The following is a 20,809-nucleotide window of genomic DNA, read 5'->3' on the forward strand; positions in this document are numbered from 1 at the left end:
CCTTAAAATGCAGGAATCCTTAATCTCAAAACACAGAAAATGCTTTCTGATAAGTTTGAAGATTCTGGCTAATAGCCCCAAAACTATGCTCAGCTGCAGGTAACCATAGCAACAGGTCTCCATTGAGTGGTACCAATGAAAGACGTGCACTTAATTGTGATGTATGGGCAAACATAGCTTTCTCTGTGACAACTCATCATGAGCTCAAAGGTCTTTGTCTTGTGGGATTTTTCATTGTCTGATTTTGTGTTTTTCATCACTGAATCATATTTATCCACACCCACGGGTGAACATCCATGTTCTCACAGCTGGTCTATGCTGAGATAAGAGGATGAAACATCTCTTTTCCTCAATTGGAAGGAACCTATTTGTGTTTTTATTAACCTACGTTTTTCATTCTGAAGTTTTACCAAATAGTTGAAATAGGAAGATTTATTTCCTAACACCAGCATTGCCTTTGTGTGAGAAATTGAGGTGTCTCACAATTGTTATTATACACGGGAGCCGGGGGGGTGGATGTTACCGTTTCTGATTTACAGTAAACAGGCGGGAAGCTTGGTTGTGAATGTGAAACCTGCGACCCTGAGTTTAATTACAGTCCGACAACATGTTCAGCATCCGTGTTGAAACATTTATGAACCTCATGGATGTTGTTGATTGCTATGAGGCTCACCTCTTCACTTGTTGAAATGTGTGGAGCAGAGTGTCATCTGCATATAGCATGATCCACTTTGTCCCTTACAACTTTTACACCCCCCCCCCTTTTTTTTTTTTTTTTTTTTTTACTCTGGCATTTTCCTCAATGCACCAGCTCCCAAACTTCCGACCTAACACAGAAGAGCCCCTAAAACACTCCTTAATGGACCCTTTCAATTGGGCGCGCAGACCAGAACAAACACTTTTATTCACGGGGTTCCAAATATGCTAATGAAGTCAGGCCTTGTCACTTTCACAGGGTTACCACTGTCATGGGCCTGTAATAGACAGTGATGACGCCAGAGCTCACACAGGGTGAAGCAAGGTGCAACTCGGATGGTTCTTGTCTCAAATACAATTTAAACGTATTGAGGCAATGAATCTCTTTAAGTGCCACAAACTCTGAGCCAGAGCATTTTCTCCCAGATTAAAGGACAAACAAATGAAAACACGGAGGAAACGGCATGTTTTATCTTCCCCCCCTGTCACTTATGTTATTGACTGTACCGCATCACAATTACCTGGTGAATGGGGATGCTGATAAACATTATTATAAGTGTCATTGGTGACTTTTATCATTGCAGATTGGAGTTTTAAAGGGCTCTGTTTAATTCAGTTTTTCAGCTTCATTGTAACTTAACAAAGCTTGCTGATGTTTGAATTCCTTTGATGGTGCATTTTGAGGTGACTCATAAACATAAATTTCTTGACATGTTATAACAAACTCTGGGAAACTAATTCATTGGCAACTCATCTAGAATAGGAGGGTTAGTCATTTGTTTCCTCACCCGGTTCTCACAAGTTTTTGGATTTGCTTTTATTTAGTAAATGCCCCACAAACTGCCTCAGCTTTTTTTTTTTTTTTTTTTGAGGGAGTGTTAAAGTTGATAACATCGAAAGTCTGTGATGATGCATCCTAATGTCACACGCACATGCAGGACTGAACCCCTTTCTGACACTTTTCATTCAAGTAAACAGGTAATGTGGTGGAAAGATTATTCGTTTTCCTCTTCTCATCTTGCCTGAGCTGTCTGCTTGGTTTTTTTTTTTGGGGTGGGGGGGGGGGGGGGGGGGTAGTGCACGAATCAACAAGATCCGGCAAGTTCTGCCTTGGTGTGTGGCTTCATCGCATTCACTGTTGAGTTCTTTGACGTTGTTGCTTGATTAGATTGATAAATCCAAAGGTACTCGGTGAAGTAGAAGTACTTCACACTGTCGACTGATTGCAACCCTCTTGATCCATTGAACAAAGAAAATTAAACATCTATTGCCAGCACTTGTTTTGCTAATCGTGTACACATGTTCCTGAGCTTAGTGTTATTTTTAAAGGGAAAGCGTTGTGGAGAAAAATAAAATAATTCTCAATTTAAGGGTCTTGTGATGCTGAAGCTAATCCTAATTATATAAAAAAAAAGTCTAATCACTGTTAAAATAACAATATCACCAGACTGTGGCTACATGTTTGTGCTTTGATTTTTAATTAAACTTTAATTAAGAAAGTAATAAATAAACACAGGCATGAGCAGATACACATTTTCAGCTGTCATGTTACAATATATGCTCATGCTTAAACTTGTTGCTCTGGCAAATTCTGTCATAACACCAAAGCACTGTATTCATACAAATGGCTGTTTTGCAACAACAATTCCTTGTGTCTTGACCAACCCAACTAAATACCACTTTAGGCATTCGAGATTATCCCATAAACTAATTAGCAGCTTCACTTGGACCATAGAGCGCAGCATTGCTCTCTTATCTGTGCCTCTGCAACAGTGCTGAACAATGTGTCGGGGTGAAGGAAGGTGTGACGAGGTCCTCTCGTGGCCTCGGTGTCTGCAGGGAGGAAGCAGAGTGTGCCTGCTCGTCTCCAAACTGTCTCTCAGCGCTGCTCACTGTGGAAAACTGATTAAGCTCCTGAATGCCACTCTTTGTCAATGCACTACTGCAAGGGACATATTTCCATAGTGATTCATGTTGTTGTCTAGTCTATGTCAGGCAATTGACTTCTATGGAAGATGTGTTTTAAGTAGTTGAACACCTTTTTAAAATTCTTTTTAAATCCATATTTTCTGAGCAAATAGAAAGAAAAAAAAGTGTCAGGAATGGGTCAAAGCATTGCACATTGTCATGGTGGCGTGCCATGCATTTGCGTGCCAGGCTGTTGAGACAACTCCTCACATGTCCCTTTTTAAATTGTTTTGTTGCAGAGCAATACGCTCTTAACTGCCACTGCGCAAGTGGCGGCACTTTGATAACTGACACAAAACTTCCTCGAAGCACCTGTACTCTTTCAGTAGCACTCACATTTGGACTGCTGAAACTCCTGTTGGTGCATGTGGACTGAATGAACATGACTCATTGACCCCAAGGCCATTTAGATTTCCAAACCCAATTCTGATTATGATTAAAGACACATACAAAAGTATTTGATAGCCAATTTTTTTCCCCCTTCATCATACTTTGCTTTACAGTGTTTTTATTGCAGTCTTTTAGCATATGAGCTGCGGCTTTTACACTTTTACTCTAAACCTGTTACACCTGTGTAAAGTGTAAGCGTGTACGACTAATGTTTTTTTTGCATAATACTGGTAGCACAGGTTTGATGCGAACGTGACGTGTGTCAGAGAGTTGTTTGTGTGAATTCCGGACATGACATGATTACTAGCTTGTAAAAGTGCTGGAGGGAAAAGAACAAAAGTAAAGCCCATGTTAAAGACACCAGTAAATAATGTATTTAAAGGGTTTTGTCTGTGGAGTTAAGAGGACAGACACAGTATATGAAACAAATGTTACTGTAGTTCGGTGTCTAAAACTGTCATTAATGCTTACAGTTTATTAAAACATTTGATCAATTGTTTAACTTTACTGGAAATATAATTAGTTTTTTTTTGCTTTTTTGGTGGGGATGTGGGGAGTGGGGTTATATAGATAAATGTATAAACTCCTATCATGGGGACACTTTTTTTTATATAGTTTAACTGTATGTAACACAGTGAAGATGAGCATTTAGTGTCTGTGTCGGATTAGTTATTTTAAGTTTCAGTAATTTGCGCAGCCTTCTCGGGAGTCTTCAGAAGAAGCTTTTCTCTATATAGTTTTTGCTTTTATCTCTCAGATGGAGAAACTATTTGAGATGACTGACACCTGGATTATGTCCCACATTAGAAAATGCACTTGAGGATTTCTCAGGCAGCTGAAAAATGTTTTTTATTGTTGATGCCTGAACCCTCGGCCACTGCTTTTCTTGTCTATGTTAACAGCAAATCCTGCCACGCTTTTGTGCGTGCTCTTGTATGTCTGCTTATGTGAAGTGACTATTCATTGAATTGCATGGGCTTACACATACACTTACTGAAGCATTTTTTTTTTTTTTTTTCAAAAACTGTGGCATCTATTGTGAGATTGCAATAGAAACATGAATAGGTTACAAATGTAGCTCCTCATGTGAGTTAAAGCACATAGGTGTGCCTCTTTGGCCCTTTTTGGCTTGATTATACTCATCATGCACGCACACACACACACACACACACACACACACGCTCATGTTGCTTTACTATTTTTTTTTTTTTTTATATAACAGTCATTTGACATTTTGGTGAGATAATTTTTTCTAAATATATTTGAAAGATGTTTTTAATCATTGCATGCTTTTAATCTTTACAAACATCAGAAACAAAAACTTGTAATTTCCAAAGAAATTACACAAGACATGATCTCTTCCGGAGCAATACATCATAACAAAAGTACAGGGTAGGGCATTCTATCAGTCTGACACTATGTATTGAGCTGTTCGTAAACACGTGAAGATTTACGACTGACATAGTCTCTCGTCTATTTTCTAGACTGCGATGATACGACAAACACAATTAAGCTGGGCATGAGAAGAGACCCTGAAACATCCAATTCATGTATTTCACTTGGATAACTTTCCTCATTCACGTCACTGAGAGAAAGTTTAGGGATCATCCGGCAGGTAAGTTATTTATTATGAAGCCAACTCAGAATAATGACGGCTTGAAATGGACCTATGTTTGAATGTTTTGTTAGGTGCAAAAGTAAATATTTGGTCATTATGTCAGTTCCTGATAGACAGGTGTAAGGCGTCTGCTCTTGTTATTGTGATTTACATTATTATTGCAAAACAACATGACTTGTTTGTACTGGTTTACATGTCAAAAGGCTGAAAGACAAAGCATACAGTATATTTGAGGACATCGTGAAAGTCAACAATGTGGTGCAAATTTTGATGAATGGGCTGAGAAATTTGAGTTATCTCAGATACAAACATATAGCCTAAAAGGAGAATTAAAGTATACAAATATACAGGAGGTACAATTTTGTGCTACTTTAGCTTCAGTTATGCTTTGTATTTTCATCTTCATTCAGTTCTACATTGACTTAGTAGTTCCGAGATGTCAGTGAGGTAACTATGTATTTGCTCAGATCAAACAAAATATGTTTGACCATGGAATGGCTATTGTCTTTTTATTTATCTTAATCTTTACTACACGTCTGCGTAGTATACAAAGCATTCGAGTTGGAAACTCTGCCTCGAAGGTTTTTTTTCTGTGTTTACAGGAGCCATGCTCTTTTAAACTTTGAGTAGGCCCATTTGAAGTGATGACAACTGTCTTAAGTGAAGTGCGTAATTATGTCCAGCCATTCTTTACCAGCAGAGGCTTCAGGCTGAACTTGAAGTCTGAATAGCCACTGATGTAAGAGTAGGATAGTATAAAACATGCAGCTTTCTGGTTGATGTCACTTTTTGTACAAGAGATAAATGAACACAAAAGCAAGGCGGAGTTCTGAAAGAGTCCATTTTTTTCATTTACAAATAAAAACAGTCTATCCAGCATTATAAATGTCTGAGAATGGATGTAGTAGAGTGAGAGTGAGAGCTTACACTTACTAATGTCAGACTTTATTATACTATTCAGTGAATGTCAACTCTTTTGCTGGCTTTATGACTTTACAAGGCTGTGCGAGCATTCCTTACGCTCTCGGTGTGAGCATTATGGCACCATTAGTCAGCTTAATGCACATTCTGCTGACAGCGATAATGGTGTAGTTACAAATATTGTTCTTGTACGTAAAGTTTCCAAATGAGCTTGAGCCAATAACCGGACAAGTCTTAAAATACAAAATACAAACACGTTTTTGAAGGGAATTAAAGTGCAGTTTAGTGAAATGTTTGAATCATAAACTAGTATTTCAAGCTGTATGTCAAAACAAAAATGCAAAGGTAACACAAACTCATTGGTTGCTGGGTGTTTGGAGAAGTTGTAGGGACACAGAATGTTGATCTGAGAAAAATGTACTCCTGGTGGTTAGTTTAGGAAATTAGTAACTCACCTTGTGGAAAGCTTACTGTATCTGATTGAATGACAGGGAAAAATATACATATGTGTTTGATTTATTTCAGTATATATATAAATTTTTTTCCCCCTAACTCAGTCCAGCTGAGGAAAAGATAGCTATGGTATGTTACCCATTGTGCAAATCCTTGCTTTGCTCTTTAGAATATGAATGATGCCAGTTGAGTAAATCACAAACGGATAACATCAGAGACCTCTAGATAAAAGGGATGTTTGCGTTGTTTGAAAAGCAGAACAAGAAATACAGGCTGAAGTGAATCACACTCTCCATTTCTCCAGATGAGAAATTGCTTGATAAAACCTGGAGAAAAGATGAAAAAGAGAAATAGCTCGTCATATCTTTTATCAACACCATCACATGTCCATTTTAGACATGTTGTCCCAAGCCTCCGTCTATCAATACCCTGGAGCACTGCAGGGAAATGAAAGTACACTTTCACAAAAGATGTGGTCTTCTGGGAGAGGATGACTCTGTTCCCTTTTCAAAGGAGCGAAGACACATTGCATTAAGATCATTGGGATGGAGCCGGGTGTGAATAGGCTTGCTTAGTTTGTATAAGGCGGGATGGGAAGATCAAGGAAAAAGTGGGGGAGAGAGTAAGACACAGAGAGAGGGGGCAAGGCATGTCTGTACTTCCTCTCCACCCAGTCTTTAATGCTCATTGAGTAGCCCCGCAGTGCAGTCTTTGTCCCGGTCATTGTCACAGGCTTAGAGAGCCTCTTTGCCAAGTGAGAGGCTTTGGCGACATATGTCACTTCAGTGAGTCTCCTGTCGCTCCTTTAGCTGCTTGAGTGAAGGGGCGGGCGGGGAGGCGTGGCTGTGCAGCAGGAGAGGAGCAACATGAGGTGGAGGAGGAAGGACATGTCAGAGATGTTAGTTCACAGAGAGTTGTTGGAGTGATCCCCTGATGGTCCTGTACTTTTAAATGGACTTATAGTGCAGCTGCTTTGTGCCTCCTATAGAGGTGGACCTATGATATAAAATGACTCAAACAACTGTAAGTATCAGTCATTTGATGAAAAGTTTGATTTTGCTAGACTTTTAAAAAAGATTTTCTTGCTTCACTTCGCTGTGTGAGAGATTGTTCCTGCTTCACTGACAGGGAGACATGCTGGTCTGTCTAGAGGAAACTGCAGTAAGCTTGACTTTGAAGGAGGGGGTAGGGGTGAAAGGGGGGTATGGGGGTCATTGTATACAGTGTGTGTTGGTGAGATTAGTCGCGTAGTAGTCACACTCTTCATGCTGGGGCCAACCATTGGCTTAGGTAACACAATCCCTGTGGATTTGTGGCTATGATCTGCCATGTGTTCAGGTAATAGATCCCTTGCCCCCAAAAACAAATGCTTGCTTGTCTATTTACATAGGAACTCCACCTCTTCTTCTTTCATGCTCTAAGGATTTTGCTTTTAAAGCCACATGAGCTTTGTTTGAGTTATCATTAAGAGTGGCAGCTGTACCGATCTCCACGTGCATATAAAGCTTAGTCATTTGGCTAAGCAAAGGTCTCTGGGTGGGTACCAGGCGGTGGATTTGTTGTGCATGAGTGATAGTTGACTGGTTGGTTGTTACTGTGTTGTCAGGATCAACACAAATCTAGATAAAAGGTCCCACTTCTCATTCAGATGGAGGCCTTCCATCTGACAGGGAGCTTGCAGACACCGGTGGGCTGGTCTGCTTTTCTTTCTACAACGTGAATCTCAACCCTGTCACAAAAATTTGGACAAAGTCTATAATAAGCCACAACACATTTTGTCTAATGCAAAGCTTTATAAACTTACTACAGCACCGGAATACAGTAGTTTATACATTTTTGGCAACAATAAAATGTATAATTTCTCCATTGTAAGAAACCTCTATTCAGCTTTGTTTACCTTCGAAAGATATTCACAAATTCCTATATAATACGCAGCCACAATCTCCCAATTTGTTTAATTGATTCTAAATTCCAGCAGCGTAATCCCGACTCTAGTCGATAACAATTACCACATTAACCTTTTCCACTAAGTCAAGTAGTCTTGCGTCCTTAGGAGAACCTCGAGAAGCAGTCAGCCATTGTTAAGCAGCATACTGTATGACTGCTGGAGCTCCCTGCCTTCATTCTCCTGATAGCGGGATTAGCTGGAGGGTGAACCCATTTGGCATTGCCAGTGCCGCTGCCACAGTCTCAGCACTGTGAGAACTAAGCCGTGAAAACACTGAGGGGCTTAGACCAATTTATAGACTGCCATCTTGGATCTAGCGATCGTAGCAGACAGCAGCTTAGCCTTTGTGCCAAGTGGGTTTACAGTAAGCATGCCATGCGATGCCACCAGCCAGGCTTTACAGTTCAAAGGGTAATCTCCAGACAAGCACTTGGGTGTGTTCTGCTACAACATCACAACAATGAGGGACAACCAAAGCTAAATGGCTGGGGTCTTCACTGTTACATCTCGCATCAATTATGCAGAATGGATCAGATCATAGACATTTAACTTTCTTCTTTTCATCTGCTGGAATTGAATCAATTATTTGATTTGAACTGTTTAATTTAAAACTCTGATTAAAACATGCACGAACCATGAAATGATAGAACAAGTATTGATTTAATTTTCCCTTTTACAGGGGTACCCACAGACAAGTCATTGCAACTTTGCTGGTTTTTACACCGTATGTCATTCCTATGAGATTTAACCTGATGCGGAAGAGTAAAACAATGTTTTCAGTATATTTTACGTGGTTTATCGAAATGAACACGTATACCTGTGCAATAGGTTTCATACTGTCTTGCCTGTGTCCTTACTTTCATTAGCTCACAGCATTGTTGCATGAAATCCTTCAGCATTGCTACTTACTGGGTGATATTTTTGTACGTTATTTAGATATTATGCAAGTTGTGCTGCATTTTGTACGAAAAAGATGTTTTTAAAGCCTTCATTTGAAAATTTTATGAAATTACTCAGCTTGTGTCTTTTACAATATTTGTGGACTGCCGGTACAAAATATTTGTTCTCTTTCAGGTGCCCTGTGCCTTAAAAATTGAAAGTGACGGCAGCTGATGAACACATTTTCCTGATCTCAACTGTCTCCATTAACCAGCTGAGTGGAATGAGGTTGGAGGGGAGCCTGCAGCTTGTTCTGCTTTTGGCCTTGACATCCAGGGCCACAGGCCTCGGAATTCCTCTGGAAGGTAGGAGTGTCATGAAACTCATCTGGATTGTGCTGACTAGTGCTCACTTGTTTCAGTGCTCACATGCGAAGAGTTGACTGAGATGGAAAGCAAAACATGCGTGGTTCACAACTTAAACTGTCCCACCCCCATGCATTCTTACATGTTCGGAACTGCTGCTTTAGTGTCACAGCAAAGGTTTGTTTAGGGTTGAGAATGCTTTGCAAACACGTTCTGCTTTGCTATTTTTGGTCTGTCTGCTCTTGGCACCTCGTTTATGCCATTTATGCTGTGTTGTTACCACTAAACGTCACCATATCGCTTGACTGAGCTTTATTCAGACAAGCAGTGAAACCATGCTGACATTTAACATTTCTGTGGTGATTTTATGTCTTTTCCTGATAGTGGAGCAGCCTCCAACCATAGTCAGTCACACTTTGGGTCCCATTATTGTACTTCCCTTTGAAAACATCATCACTGTGCAGTGCCAAGCCATAGGCAACCCGCCACCAGAGTAAGTGAAACCAAGTACTATGAATTAAAACAATATCTTTAACAAATCAATAAAGCATATAAAAGATGTATAAAATGTATAAGTGCAGAAAACATAATTAATCGATGGGTTTCTTTTTCATATTCTGCTCCAACAGATATAGATGGACAAAAGATGGTCGAACCTTTATCCCTTCAGAGTTCTCAAAAATCAGAACAGACCAGAGAAATGGCACTTTTGTGCTTCACAACAAGGCCCTTGTCCAGTTCCAGGGAAAATACAGATGCTTTGCTTATAACAAGCTGGGAACTGCCATGGCGGACGAGATTGAAATCATAGTTCCAAGTCAGTAACATTCACATAAGGATGCTAACTTGCTCAATCGTTATGCCATTGTCCTCTTTTTCACAGTGAAATGTCCCTTTGGCTTTTTTTTTATTAGATATCCCAAAGTTTCCCAAGGAAACACTTAATCGATTTATTGTTATGGAGGGAGAGCCAATCGTCCTCAAGTGTAACCCTCCAGAGGGTGTGGCACCGCGTCAGATCTACTGGATGTCTCTCGGTAAGATTTGGAGCACACTTGCTTGTATTGTCTTGGATGAAAATGTTTTACTACCAATATACCCTGGAGTCTTGGCATAGATGTCAGGGACCTAGCTTGTAACCAGAAGTTCACTGGTTCAAATCTCGCTGCTGACAGGTCACCACTGCAGCTCTTAGAGCAAGGCCCTTAACCCCCCCGACTGCTCCGGGTGCATTAGTAAGGGCATCCGATATTAAACTTGTGCCACTGCGGTGGCCCTGGACGACAGCTGTTGAGATGCATTGATTCCCTTATTTTATTGTAACTAAAGACTCAACCACAAAGTCCCTGATACTTGTGGCTTCCTGTTCCATGGATGGAAAGAAGGGTAAACAGCCAATAGGGGAGTGCAGTCTTAATAATATGACCACGAATGGCTTCAGTCGGCTTTAAATAATTAAGCCATTCAGCATGTTGCCTGACTCATCTACTTACAGATGTTTTCTTTAATTGAAACTGAAACTCTTGGAGATAGATGAAATAACCTGTAGGTATAGGGAGACGTTAGAGAATTATAATATTTTGGAATGACTCCGCTTTGTTTTGCTCTGCACATGTGGGTTTGCAGGTGTGCAAAAACCACGAAATCTAAAGTGGCATCTTGGGCTGTTCACCATAGCCTTTCACACTTGGCTGATTGTTGCGTAAGATCAGAGTGATGAATGTCAGGGAAAAAAGTAGGACACTTAAGCATTTCAAATTGTGTTAAGACATGTTTAAATTGCTGAACTTTGTTTTGATTGTAAGAGTGAAGTCCTTGTGGAATTTGTTGACCTTTTATTGGGTGAGCAGTGTGCAATATAAAAATCACTTTTTTTGAATAGTAAATGTCCGTTTCAAGAGATTCTCATTGACAAAATAAAGTACAAAGGCTGGTGAAACTAGCTGTGTTGAAGGAGGCACAAGACTATCAGTTAGGACTAACAATAAGGACAGATAAAGAAGACTATACACTTGAGGCCCACAGGTTTACTTCACATCAGGACTCTTTTTTTTTTTTTTTTTTTCCCCACTCCTGCTAGGGAAAGTGATTTGCTTTGTAAAAGGTCACCTCAGCTCTGTCTGAAGTGCTCCGTCAATAGGGGTTGAGATTTCTGTCCAACCCCTTGAAGGTCCTCAGCTGCCTCCAACATGACTGATGTCAGAAAGAATAACATAAGAGTCCTTTTAGGTGCTCAGGAGGACAGGCCCACGGGCACCAGGAAGAATAGCTCACAACACTTGTGGGCAAAATGTGTTTTAGATTCAGTTTGAGTTTGAATCTTGATTTTTCAAGTTTAGTTTTAAATTCTTTCTACTAAAAACAAAAACAAAAAGAGCCCTAATGAACACAAAACCTACTTCTAATGAGAATGGGATGACATTCTGCGCTGCATATGATCAGGAATACACAACTTTGTTTGTATCAATAACCCATCTTTATTTCAATGTTAAAACACAATCAGAGTATGTTTTTGTGAGTCTTGATGGAACATAAACAAAACAACCAACATCTTCAGGCGGTCCCTTCAATGAACCAGTCAGACCCTTTGCATGTGTTCGTGAGGCAGTGCGTATCTGACCCATATCTGAAATAATAACACCATATACACCAATCACGCTGCGATAGAGCACTTACGAGTTCACCAGGGTTATACAGGGAAACGCTTTAGGTTATGTCCTTTATTATCCAATCTGTATTAGATTCCATTGTACCGAAGTTTGTCATCACACAACCTGGTTTTAAAATCCATGTCAGAATTGAGCATTATAGTTGTTGAACAGAATTTTGATAATGTTCTTTTTGGTGAAACTCTTTTAAGTCCAGTTTTTAAGTTGTTGCCAGTCAACATACATTTCAGGTGCATGTTGCCATATTTTTAATATATATATGTTGTTTTCCAGATCTCCAACACATTGAGCAGGATGAGAGGGTTTCCATGGGAACTGATGGCAACCTGTACTTCTCTAATGCCTTGCAGAAAGACAGTCGTCCAGATTACTGTTGCTTTGCTGCCTTCCCAACGATACGCACCATCGTCCAGAAAACTGCAATGGCCGTCGCAGTCAAGAGCTGTAGGTCTATAACAAAGTTGGTGTGGCTCAAAAAGCAAAAGCACTGAAGCTCGCCTCTTTAGTGTGTCCTCAAAAAGTGTTACACTGTGTCAATATTAACCCTAAAGCACTGCAGCTCCTTAAAAAATCATTTGGATGTTTTTCTGGGTATTTATGCTGTTATGCAGAATATTGCTTTACTGGATACCACGAGACAGGGCTTGCTTGCCTTGTCGTATTTATGCTCCGGGGAAGTCTGTCTGTTATGACAGTGGATTGAGTAATACATGCTCATGAAAATGAACCATCGCTATCACTACCTGCATTCTCTTCACACTGTTTTGTGTTTGTTCCAGTAAAAGCTGACAATGGATCCTCCGACAGCGGTGAAGTGGGTGAGTGACACACGTCAACACCTTCACTGTGAAAATCAAATCATTTTTGACAAGTGAGGAGTCAGCAGAGATTATTAGCATTTTGCTGTCAGCAGCCAAACTTGTGTGCAGTTTGATTGAGCATTGAGTAAAATTCTACATATCATAACACTGTTCTCTATGTTCACTGCAGCTGAAGCCCCCCCAGCGAGAATGCCCAGCCTGCTGCTGCCCTCTGGTGTTCAAACAGTGAAGTTGTTTTTGAAGGGAAACGCTATGCAGCTTGAATGTATACCAGAGGGCTAGTATGTGTGCACACTGCAACCATGTGATCACTGCGTTTGACTTATTATCACATCAATTGCAAACATTAACATGGGGCCGTTTCATGTTTGTAGTCCGACTCCGAACGTAACGTGGATTAGAATGGGAGGCAACATGACGGGCCGGATAAAACTGAGCAACTTTCAAAGGCTGCTGAGCATTCCCAAAGTGGAAGAAAGGGATCAGGGGAGATACGTTTGTACAGCTGAAAACTCTGCTGGAAAGGCCGTCCACTACTTTGATGTCATAGTGGAAGGTTAGTCAACATCAGAGGCTAATTATGCATGTATTCATGGCTGCATTTGCTCCTGCTTCAAAGAGAAAGCTGTTGACACAGAGATGGCATTTGTTTTTTTACTGAGACAAACATGTGTCTCTTAACATCTTCCAGAGCCACCAAAGTGGCTGACTGAGCCTCCCCGGAGCCAGCTGACCGTGATTGGGTCTGATGTTCACATCAAGTGCTCTGTCAGTGGAAAACCACTGCCGGTCATAACATGGAGGAGGAATGGAGAAATTTTCAGAGGTGAGTGCGAATAATTGCAGCTGCGGTTTAATTCATCTTTCGCCACTGGCCAGGAGGACAGTGCAAGCTACACTGAACTTCAATCATGGAGCCGGGAGTTCAATGTGACAAGCAGCTGTTAGTGTAACTCGAAGAGACACACTCCATTTCTGGCATTCAGGAATGAAAATACAACAGGATGCAATCTTGTGCTCTCTAGTAAATGGAAGAGCAGAAGTTCTGCTATCATCAGTCTTTGTTTATTGACATAGCACTTTTCAGACACAAAAAATTAAAACACATACTAAAACAGGTAAAATACTTTTTTACAAATACGATTATTATGTTAAATATAAACATAATAATTAAATATTATGAGTAATTTGTTTTGAATCCAGTTAACACATTATTGTGAAAATTATTTTTCATTATTAACTTATTTGAAGATGATGACTTGAACACTCTGAAAAAATAGTTGCGGTTTCTAAATGACAGATATTTTGAAGTCAGAGGACATCCTAAATACAGTTATGAATTGCGTCAAACTATGTGTTGACTTAATCAGTTCTTTTGATTACACAGTCTTTCATTGATGTTTTGGTCCATATGGAAGACAGAAACGCCAATAACAATTCCAAAAGCAAAAAGATTTTTTTTGCATTATAATTTAATTACATTATATATGAAAACCTCAACCACTCAGTTTCTAGGCATGTTATAACATTAGCAAACAGTAACAATAAAGAAGCCGTTTGCATTTTGAAAAGTTACAGTTTTGAAATTAAAATGACTTAAATCTAAACAGGCACTGATGTTTTGAAAGTATATTCATTGATTGCGCCATTTTGATGACTTATTGATGTTCTGCTACGGATGTATTGTTCTCAGATGACGACTCAAACAGGCGAGTGCTGGAAGACACTGTGGTGCTTCACAAGGCGACACCAGAGGACACTTCTGTCTACCAGTGTGAAGCTTCTAACGACCACGGCAGTCTTCTGGCCAACGTAAACATCATGGTCATCAGTGAGTATTATTGGCATGATGTTACCACGCACAATAGAGAACGAATATTAAGATATTAGTGTAGGCTTCCAGTGAGGATTTGTCTAAATATGTTGTAACACTTATGGACAATATGAATAAAGCAAATACATGTAACAACATGATTTCGAACATTAGTAAAGTTTGCTTTCTTATCAGCTGAAAATGGTCTCTTCTGAGAGTGTGCAAATCGATCTCAACAAATTAGAGACAATGAAAAAAGTCCCTCCATATACAGTATTTTAAATTTGTCATACTCGTAAATTGGTTTCATTATTTTTTATTTAAACTTATAAACTCATGAAAATGAAATAAATATAGTACCTCACAATGTTACATTATTTTAGTGGTCTTCTTTGTAAAACCTCAACAAATGTATACAATAGATAACATGCAATACCGATGTATATCTATATCTATAACTATATCTATATATCTCCATATATATTTATATATCTATACATCTATAGCTCTCTCTCTCTATATATATAGAGAGAGAGATGTCCCATTGGTGTGTGAATGTGAGCGTGAATGGGTGAATGAGCTGATATGTGAAGTGCTTTGGGACTACCTCAGTGTGGTTAGAAAGCGCTATATAAATCTAGACCATTTACCATTTACCATATATGTATATATACACATACTGAATTGTTTTAGCTGTTCTGTTCTATTCTATTCTATTCTTAATCTCTCTCCCTTCATTTCAACCTCAGCAATGTGACATGACTTCATCAAATCGTGTTCCTCGGTGGAGCGCACTTCATCACATATGGCCTCAGCTTGGATTTGAGTTTCTGGACTTTTTATGATTTACTCAGGCACAAATGTCAACATAATTCTGCGGAGTTATAACCCCTGCGGTGGTCATGTCTGTCTCTGAAAACACAGCTATAATTCAGTCATCTCTTCTGCTCGACATTTGACACTCGGCGTCATCCTGCTTTCAGATATGGCTCCTCTCATCCTGACAAGAGACTACCAAGAGTACGCTGTGGTGCTCGGCGGAGATGTTCAAATGAACTGCAGTGTTTTCAGCTCTCCACCTTCCAACATCTTTTGGTAAAGTGTGATTTTTCTGATTGTTTGATGGAGTATCACGTTCACACATTGACGATACTCTTAAAAAAATACACCAGTGGTTGTTTGTCACACGTCACTCTTTTTGAGCTTCTGTGGTTTGATTGTAAGCAGCTTAAAGGCTTGAATACAGCACGAACTGACACACGTACAGTATTTGGCAGTGAGTCATGCTATTAATCACACTCTGCTTCAGGTGTCTGTATGTCACAGTGAGATGTTGACACTTACTGTATGTCTGTTTCATGAGATAATCCTCTTCCCTTCCTTGAAACTAGGCTAATTAAATCCTATTAGCCACCACTGAAGCTCGGTTACAGTTACACAAAAGAGAAATTGGCTCTCCGATGGTCCGTGACGAAGCGCTTTCAACATCACCAAAGCACTCTGGATTTTAAAGTAGAACTTCTGATCCTATTTATTTTTGTTTGACTTAAATCTAATCAGCAGCTGAGAGCACGGCTCCCTTTGATTTATTTTTTGTTTCAGCTCAGACTTCCAGGTCATTTACTTAAAAGTGAAGTTGGCGATATCTGATCATTAAAGCTCATCATAAAGATATATACAATAGATTACAACATATAATACTTTCTGTGTGTGTGTGTGTGTGTGTGTGTGTGTGTGTGTGTGTGTGTGTGTGTGTGTGTGTGTGTGTGTGTGTGTGTGTGTGTGTTACTTTCTCAATTACACTTAATTGAGTGAGGAATGCCAGTTTATCAGAGATAGAATACTTCCAGCAAAGAAAATCCCCAAAAACTAAATTGTTGAAGAAACAAGTATATTTCATGTATGTTCACTCACCTGAGAGATACAATGTATTAAATGGAAAGGTTGAATACTTCTTTTGAGTAATGTATAGTCAAACATCATGGTAAATAATAGTAATAAAAGTGAAAAAAAATGTATTTTCCGCCAATAAAACAAACTATTCTGGAAACAAGTAAAAGTAATAAAACATTGTTTATTTGGCGGTTTTCACTGTTGTGAACATATCTAATGATTGAATAAGGTACAGAAATATGTTGTGTGTACGTACACAAAAAGCCTTCAACACTTTGTAGGATTAATAGAGTCCGATCTTACTTCTTCTGATTGTGTTTCTATTCAACCCTCCAGCACCATTAAATGAAGAGATACTAAGCTGTATGCTGTACTATACCTTTCACTGCAGCTCCCTGCAACTCCCTTCAATAAAGCATGTTTGAAATAAAAAAAAGTATGAATAGATGTTGAGATCAAGTGCAAAAACTAAAAAATTTCTCTCTTCAGGTCTAAAGACGACCAAACTCTTGAGGGGGAACGTTTTTCTGAGAGCGAGCAGTCACTGAAAATCATTAGCACAGAGAAAGCTGACAGTGGGAGATATGTGTGCGTTGCCAAAAACACAGAGGGCACGTCGGCTGTCACTGCTGTGCTGGATGTGAAAGGTATGCCAGCCTTATTAGTGCTTTCTTTAAACAGGCCTGGGTAGTCTACTACTAACAAGTAGTCGCTGCACACATGGACAGGTTCACGTTTTCCACACTTTTCGAAGGGGATAACCGTCTGGCTCGTTTAATGTCAGAGGAAATTTTTTTTCTTTTTTGTTATTTAAGAGAAATACCATTTTGAAACTAAGGCAGATTTCTTTCTATGTACTGTATACATATTTTAATTGAATAAAGTTGGATTAATCTCATTTTGTCACACTCTGCCTTACCCAGTTAAATAGTTAAACATGAGGTGGTCTGTCTTCATCAGGTCTTTTGAAAGCCTCATGTGGAGAAAAAAACCCCTAAATATCTCATCATCTGAACTTTGACTGATGCTATAAAGAGAGGCAACATCAATAATAATGTGATGGAACAAATTTGGAAATACATTTTTCATTGTCATTTCATAAATGCAAATGACCTTTTAATTTTCTGCCCCTCTTTCTTCAAAGATCCAGTTTCTGAAAGAATGTTTCATTTATTGATTAAATGATTTGACAATATTTCAGATACTCTTATTTAATTACACGCATGCTGTAATAATAGAAAGTAATATCGTAAGCTCCAGTCTCATGCGAAAAGTATCTTTATATGATCTGTTTATTGGTTGGGCTCTTTGTCATTCACATCGCATTTCATCTTTAGACCCTACAAAGATAGTCGGCCCACCTCAGGATGCGCAGGTCGTCAGTGGCGCCTCAGTCCAGCTCATGTGTGAGGCGAAGTACGATAAAACTCTGCGGGGCACCTTTGAGGTTGTGTGGAAGAAAGACGGGGAGGAGATCCCACTTTTCTTAGAGGAAAATTCCAGGTAAATGTTTGTGTTTTGATTGCATTTCTGTTGGCTTTTAGATGTGAAGCTGTGTAAAATAGATTAATTCAGTATCTCGGTCTATTTGTTAATTCCACAATAGAGAAAATGTGTACAAGGAGCTTTGTTTCTGTCTTGAATGAAGACTCAGAGAATACTGATGAACACTTGTGTAGTATTTTAAGACAATTCCCCACAATGGCTTTCCCCCTCAGATACTTTGTGGATGATGACATGCTGCAGATCATGAATGTGAACCTGAGTGATGAGGGAAATTACACGTGCATCGCTCAAACAAGTCTGGATGAAGACTCTGCCACCGCACTGCTCACAGTGCTGGGTACGATCGATTCATGCATGGTAGTAACTAATGTAGGAATTATTTAGGATGTAAACCATCGTTCAAAGGATAAAAACTACTGCACTGTGGTCCAGATGTGATTTTGTAATTTTGTGGTTTTCAAAGTTTGATATGTGTTTTACATCGGGGTAACAAATGTGCTCAAGAGGTTTCAAAAGCAGGAAAAACACACATTCTTAGAGGTGAATTCATTCTAAATGATATGATGGTGTAATGAAATTACAAAACAATCTTGTAAATGTGGTTGCAGCAGGTACAACAATATGTTGCTACAGTGGGAGTTATGCTTATATAACAATAACGTTTTTATTGTGAAAAACATTATGAAGACCAGCATAGGGTTCAAACACTTTGTTGTTACAATTAGTGAGGTTTTTCTTTTCAGGCTCAGTTCAAGTTAAAGCAGCTTTGAAAACCACTCCCTTAATTAATTCATGGTCTTATATAACTTATTTGTGCTTGTCAAACTGAACTTTGCCTCTGACTCTCTAACCTCATTGTTTGTGCTGCAGATGTTCCTGATGCTCCAACAAATTTAGAAATTTCAGAAATGAAAAGTCGGCGAAATATCAGTCTGTCTTGGATTCCTGGAAGTGACCATAACAGCGCTATAGCAGGTAAAAAAATAAATAAAAAATCACTCTAAAATTCACACCGGTAAAGTTGCTTGAGCAGATTTTGCAGAGCGGTCATCAGCTGTTGGTTGTATAGCCTTATGAATTATTGCTCATGTGATCATGGGACTCCACAGCCAACATATAGTTCTACTATAACATGTTGTTGCTAATGTTTGTGATTTATACTGTTTTTGCATTGATGAGATGCTTCATATCAAGCATGTTCCTACCAACTAAAGCCACTCCAAAGAAAAACTCTGACTGAACTACTGACTGGAAAATATTACTTCAACTTTACATTATTGAGCGAAAGTACCGATAATTCATTCATTCAACGCTGACCAGCTTTGTGAGTTGAATAAAAAAATGGCTTCATAAAAGATTCTAAGTCTGTATCGTTTTAAGTCTGCAGACTCCGATTAAAAACGGCCTTGGATCTGTGTGCTAATGGCGTTCTAAATCATTCACTGTGAATCACTAGATGTTTTCATGTCTCCTCTGTGAAAATGAGATCGAGCAGATTCTGCGGCTGTGATTGTTGATGAGCTTTAACTAAAGTTCTTAAATGAGGCAGGGCTGCAAATAGCTGTGATGTCCTGATAGTCCTGGCAAGACAGCTTTGTCTCTTTATTTAGGCTCCAAAAAAAACGAGCCAATTTATCTCTGAAACCAAGTGATCATAAGAATTTGCATCAACTTATGAATACAACCTGGACACCTATTCGTTTTTTTTTTTTTTTCCCACACACACGTTAAAGAGATTAAAGGGTATATACATCTCTTTAAAGGAGTTGTAGCTGCTTGAGAAATGTAAAAATAAAGACTCAGGATCAATTTGGTCTCAGTTCAGTGTCAATCAAACAGCCTTGTGTGTATTCTTGATGGTTACTCTTTATCTCTCATGAAACTCACTTAGTTTTTACATTTATGATCACTGCTAAGTAATTTGTTTTCTTTCTGCCTTTTGAGACGTTTCTGTATTTCTTTGCACATTACCACCACCTGCTGACCAGTGCAATAATGTATCCTTGTGTATTGCTTACGGTGCATGGGAGCTACAAAGCAGAAAGAAATAGTTCCCCGATGTCAATAAATGTCAGAAACTCAGCACAAAATATGAGAGGGCAAATATGCATTAGTAATTTAATGAAGATGATTTTAACTAAAGCCATGATGAGTAAGGTGTGACTTAAAACCTTGTTTAGAGTTTTGGGCATCTTCTAAAACCAAGAGTAATATTTACAACAACAACATATACATATATTTGAACATTTATGATATATCCACTTTTCACAAAAAGACAAGACTATAGACTTATCTACAGTGTTTGGAAAACAGGTCATAAAATGACTTGTTGCTGCAATGCAGAATTGTATAAGATACATACTTTCATGACATATTTCAGTAAAAATACAAAAATGTGAGCTTAAAAAATGGCTTGGCTTTGAGTGACGGATACAGGGGAATGCATTGACTTCACTTCTTTACTTTAGTAAAGATGAGAATGTCCGGTTCTGAAATGTGCTTCAGCCCAAAGTCATTGCTTTTTCAAGGTAACAGACAACTTCGATGAGTCCTGTAGACATACACAGTATAACGCCTGCTTGTCAGTAATCATGAGTAATGAAGCAGATCATGATTCAACTTTTGTTGTAGTTTAAAATAGGAAATTAAATCATGAAAAAAACAAAACAAACAAAAATGTAAAGGAGGAGTCTTGACATAAACGTACCATTGAAGAATGCATCCACTGGAGCTCAGACGTTCAAAGCTCCCCAAAAACATGAAGTTTTCTTATTAAGAGTCTGCTGTCTGCTACTGGCTGCATGATGGTCATTTATGGTTTCTGTTTTATTGGCTTTTTTTTGTCATCAGAAATTCATGAATTTGACTC

General features: G+C 39.0%; 1 protein-coding gene across 1 annotated transcript in view; it reads left to right on the forward strand.

The window, feature by feature from the left end:
* The first annotated feature begins 6,987 nt into the window (after positions 1-6,987).
* Positions 6,988-20,809, forward strand: part of chl1a (cell adhesion molecule L1-like a) — a 36,033-nt gene continuing 22,211 nt past the window's right edge. Inside the window, exons 1-16 of the mRNA XM_080497060.1 lie at positions 6,988-7,069; positions 9,069-9,238; positions 9,623-9,731; positions 9,868-10,055; positions 10,153-10,275; positions 12,181-12,351; positions 12,687-12,725; positions 12,898-13,009; positions 13,103-13,284; positions 13,420-13,554; positions 14,422-14,559; positions 15,525-15,636; positions 16,924-17,081; positions 17,772-17,937; positions 18,153-18,277; positions 18,811-18,915. Coding sequence (XP_080353186.1) covers positions 9,157-9,238; positions 9,623-9,731; positions 9,868-10,055; positions 10,153-10,275; positions 12,181-12,351; positions 12,687-12,725; positions 12,898-13,009; positions 13,103-13,284; positions 13,420-13,554; positions 14,422-14,559; positions 15,525-15,636; positions 16,924-17,081; positions 17,772-17,937; positions 18,153-18,277; positions 18,811-18,915 — 1,945 coding nt within the window. The 5' untranslated portion in view covers positions 6,988-7,069; positions 9,069-9,156. The remainder of the gene's footprint in view (positions 7,070-9,068; positions 9,239-9,622; positions 9,732-9,867; positions 10,056-10,152; positions 10,276-12,180; positions 12,352-12,686; positions 12,726-12,897; positions 13,010-13,102; positions 13,285-13,419; positions 13,555-14,421; positions 14,560-15,524; positions 15,637-16,923; positions 17,082-17,771; positions 17,938-18,152; positions 18,278-18,810; positions 18,916-20,809) is intronic.

Source organism: Blennius ocellaris, assembly GCF_963422515.1.
Source record: "Blennius ocellaris genome assembly, chromosome: 5".
Lineage (NCBI taxonomy): Eukaryota > Metazoa > Chordata > Actinopteri > Blenniiformes > Blenniidae > Blennius > Blennius ocellaris.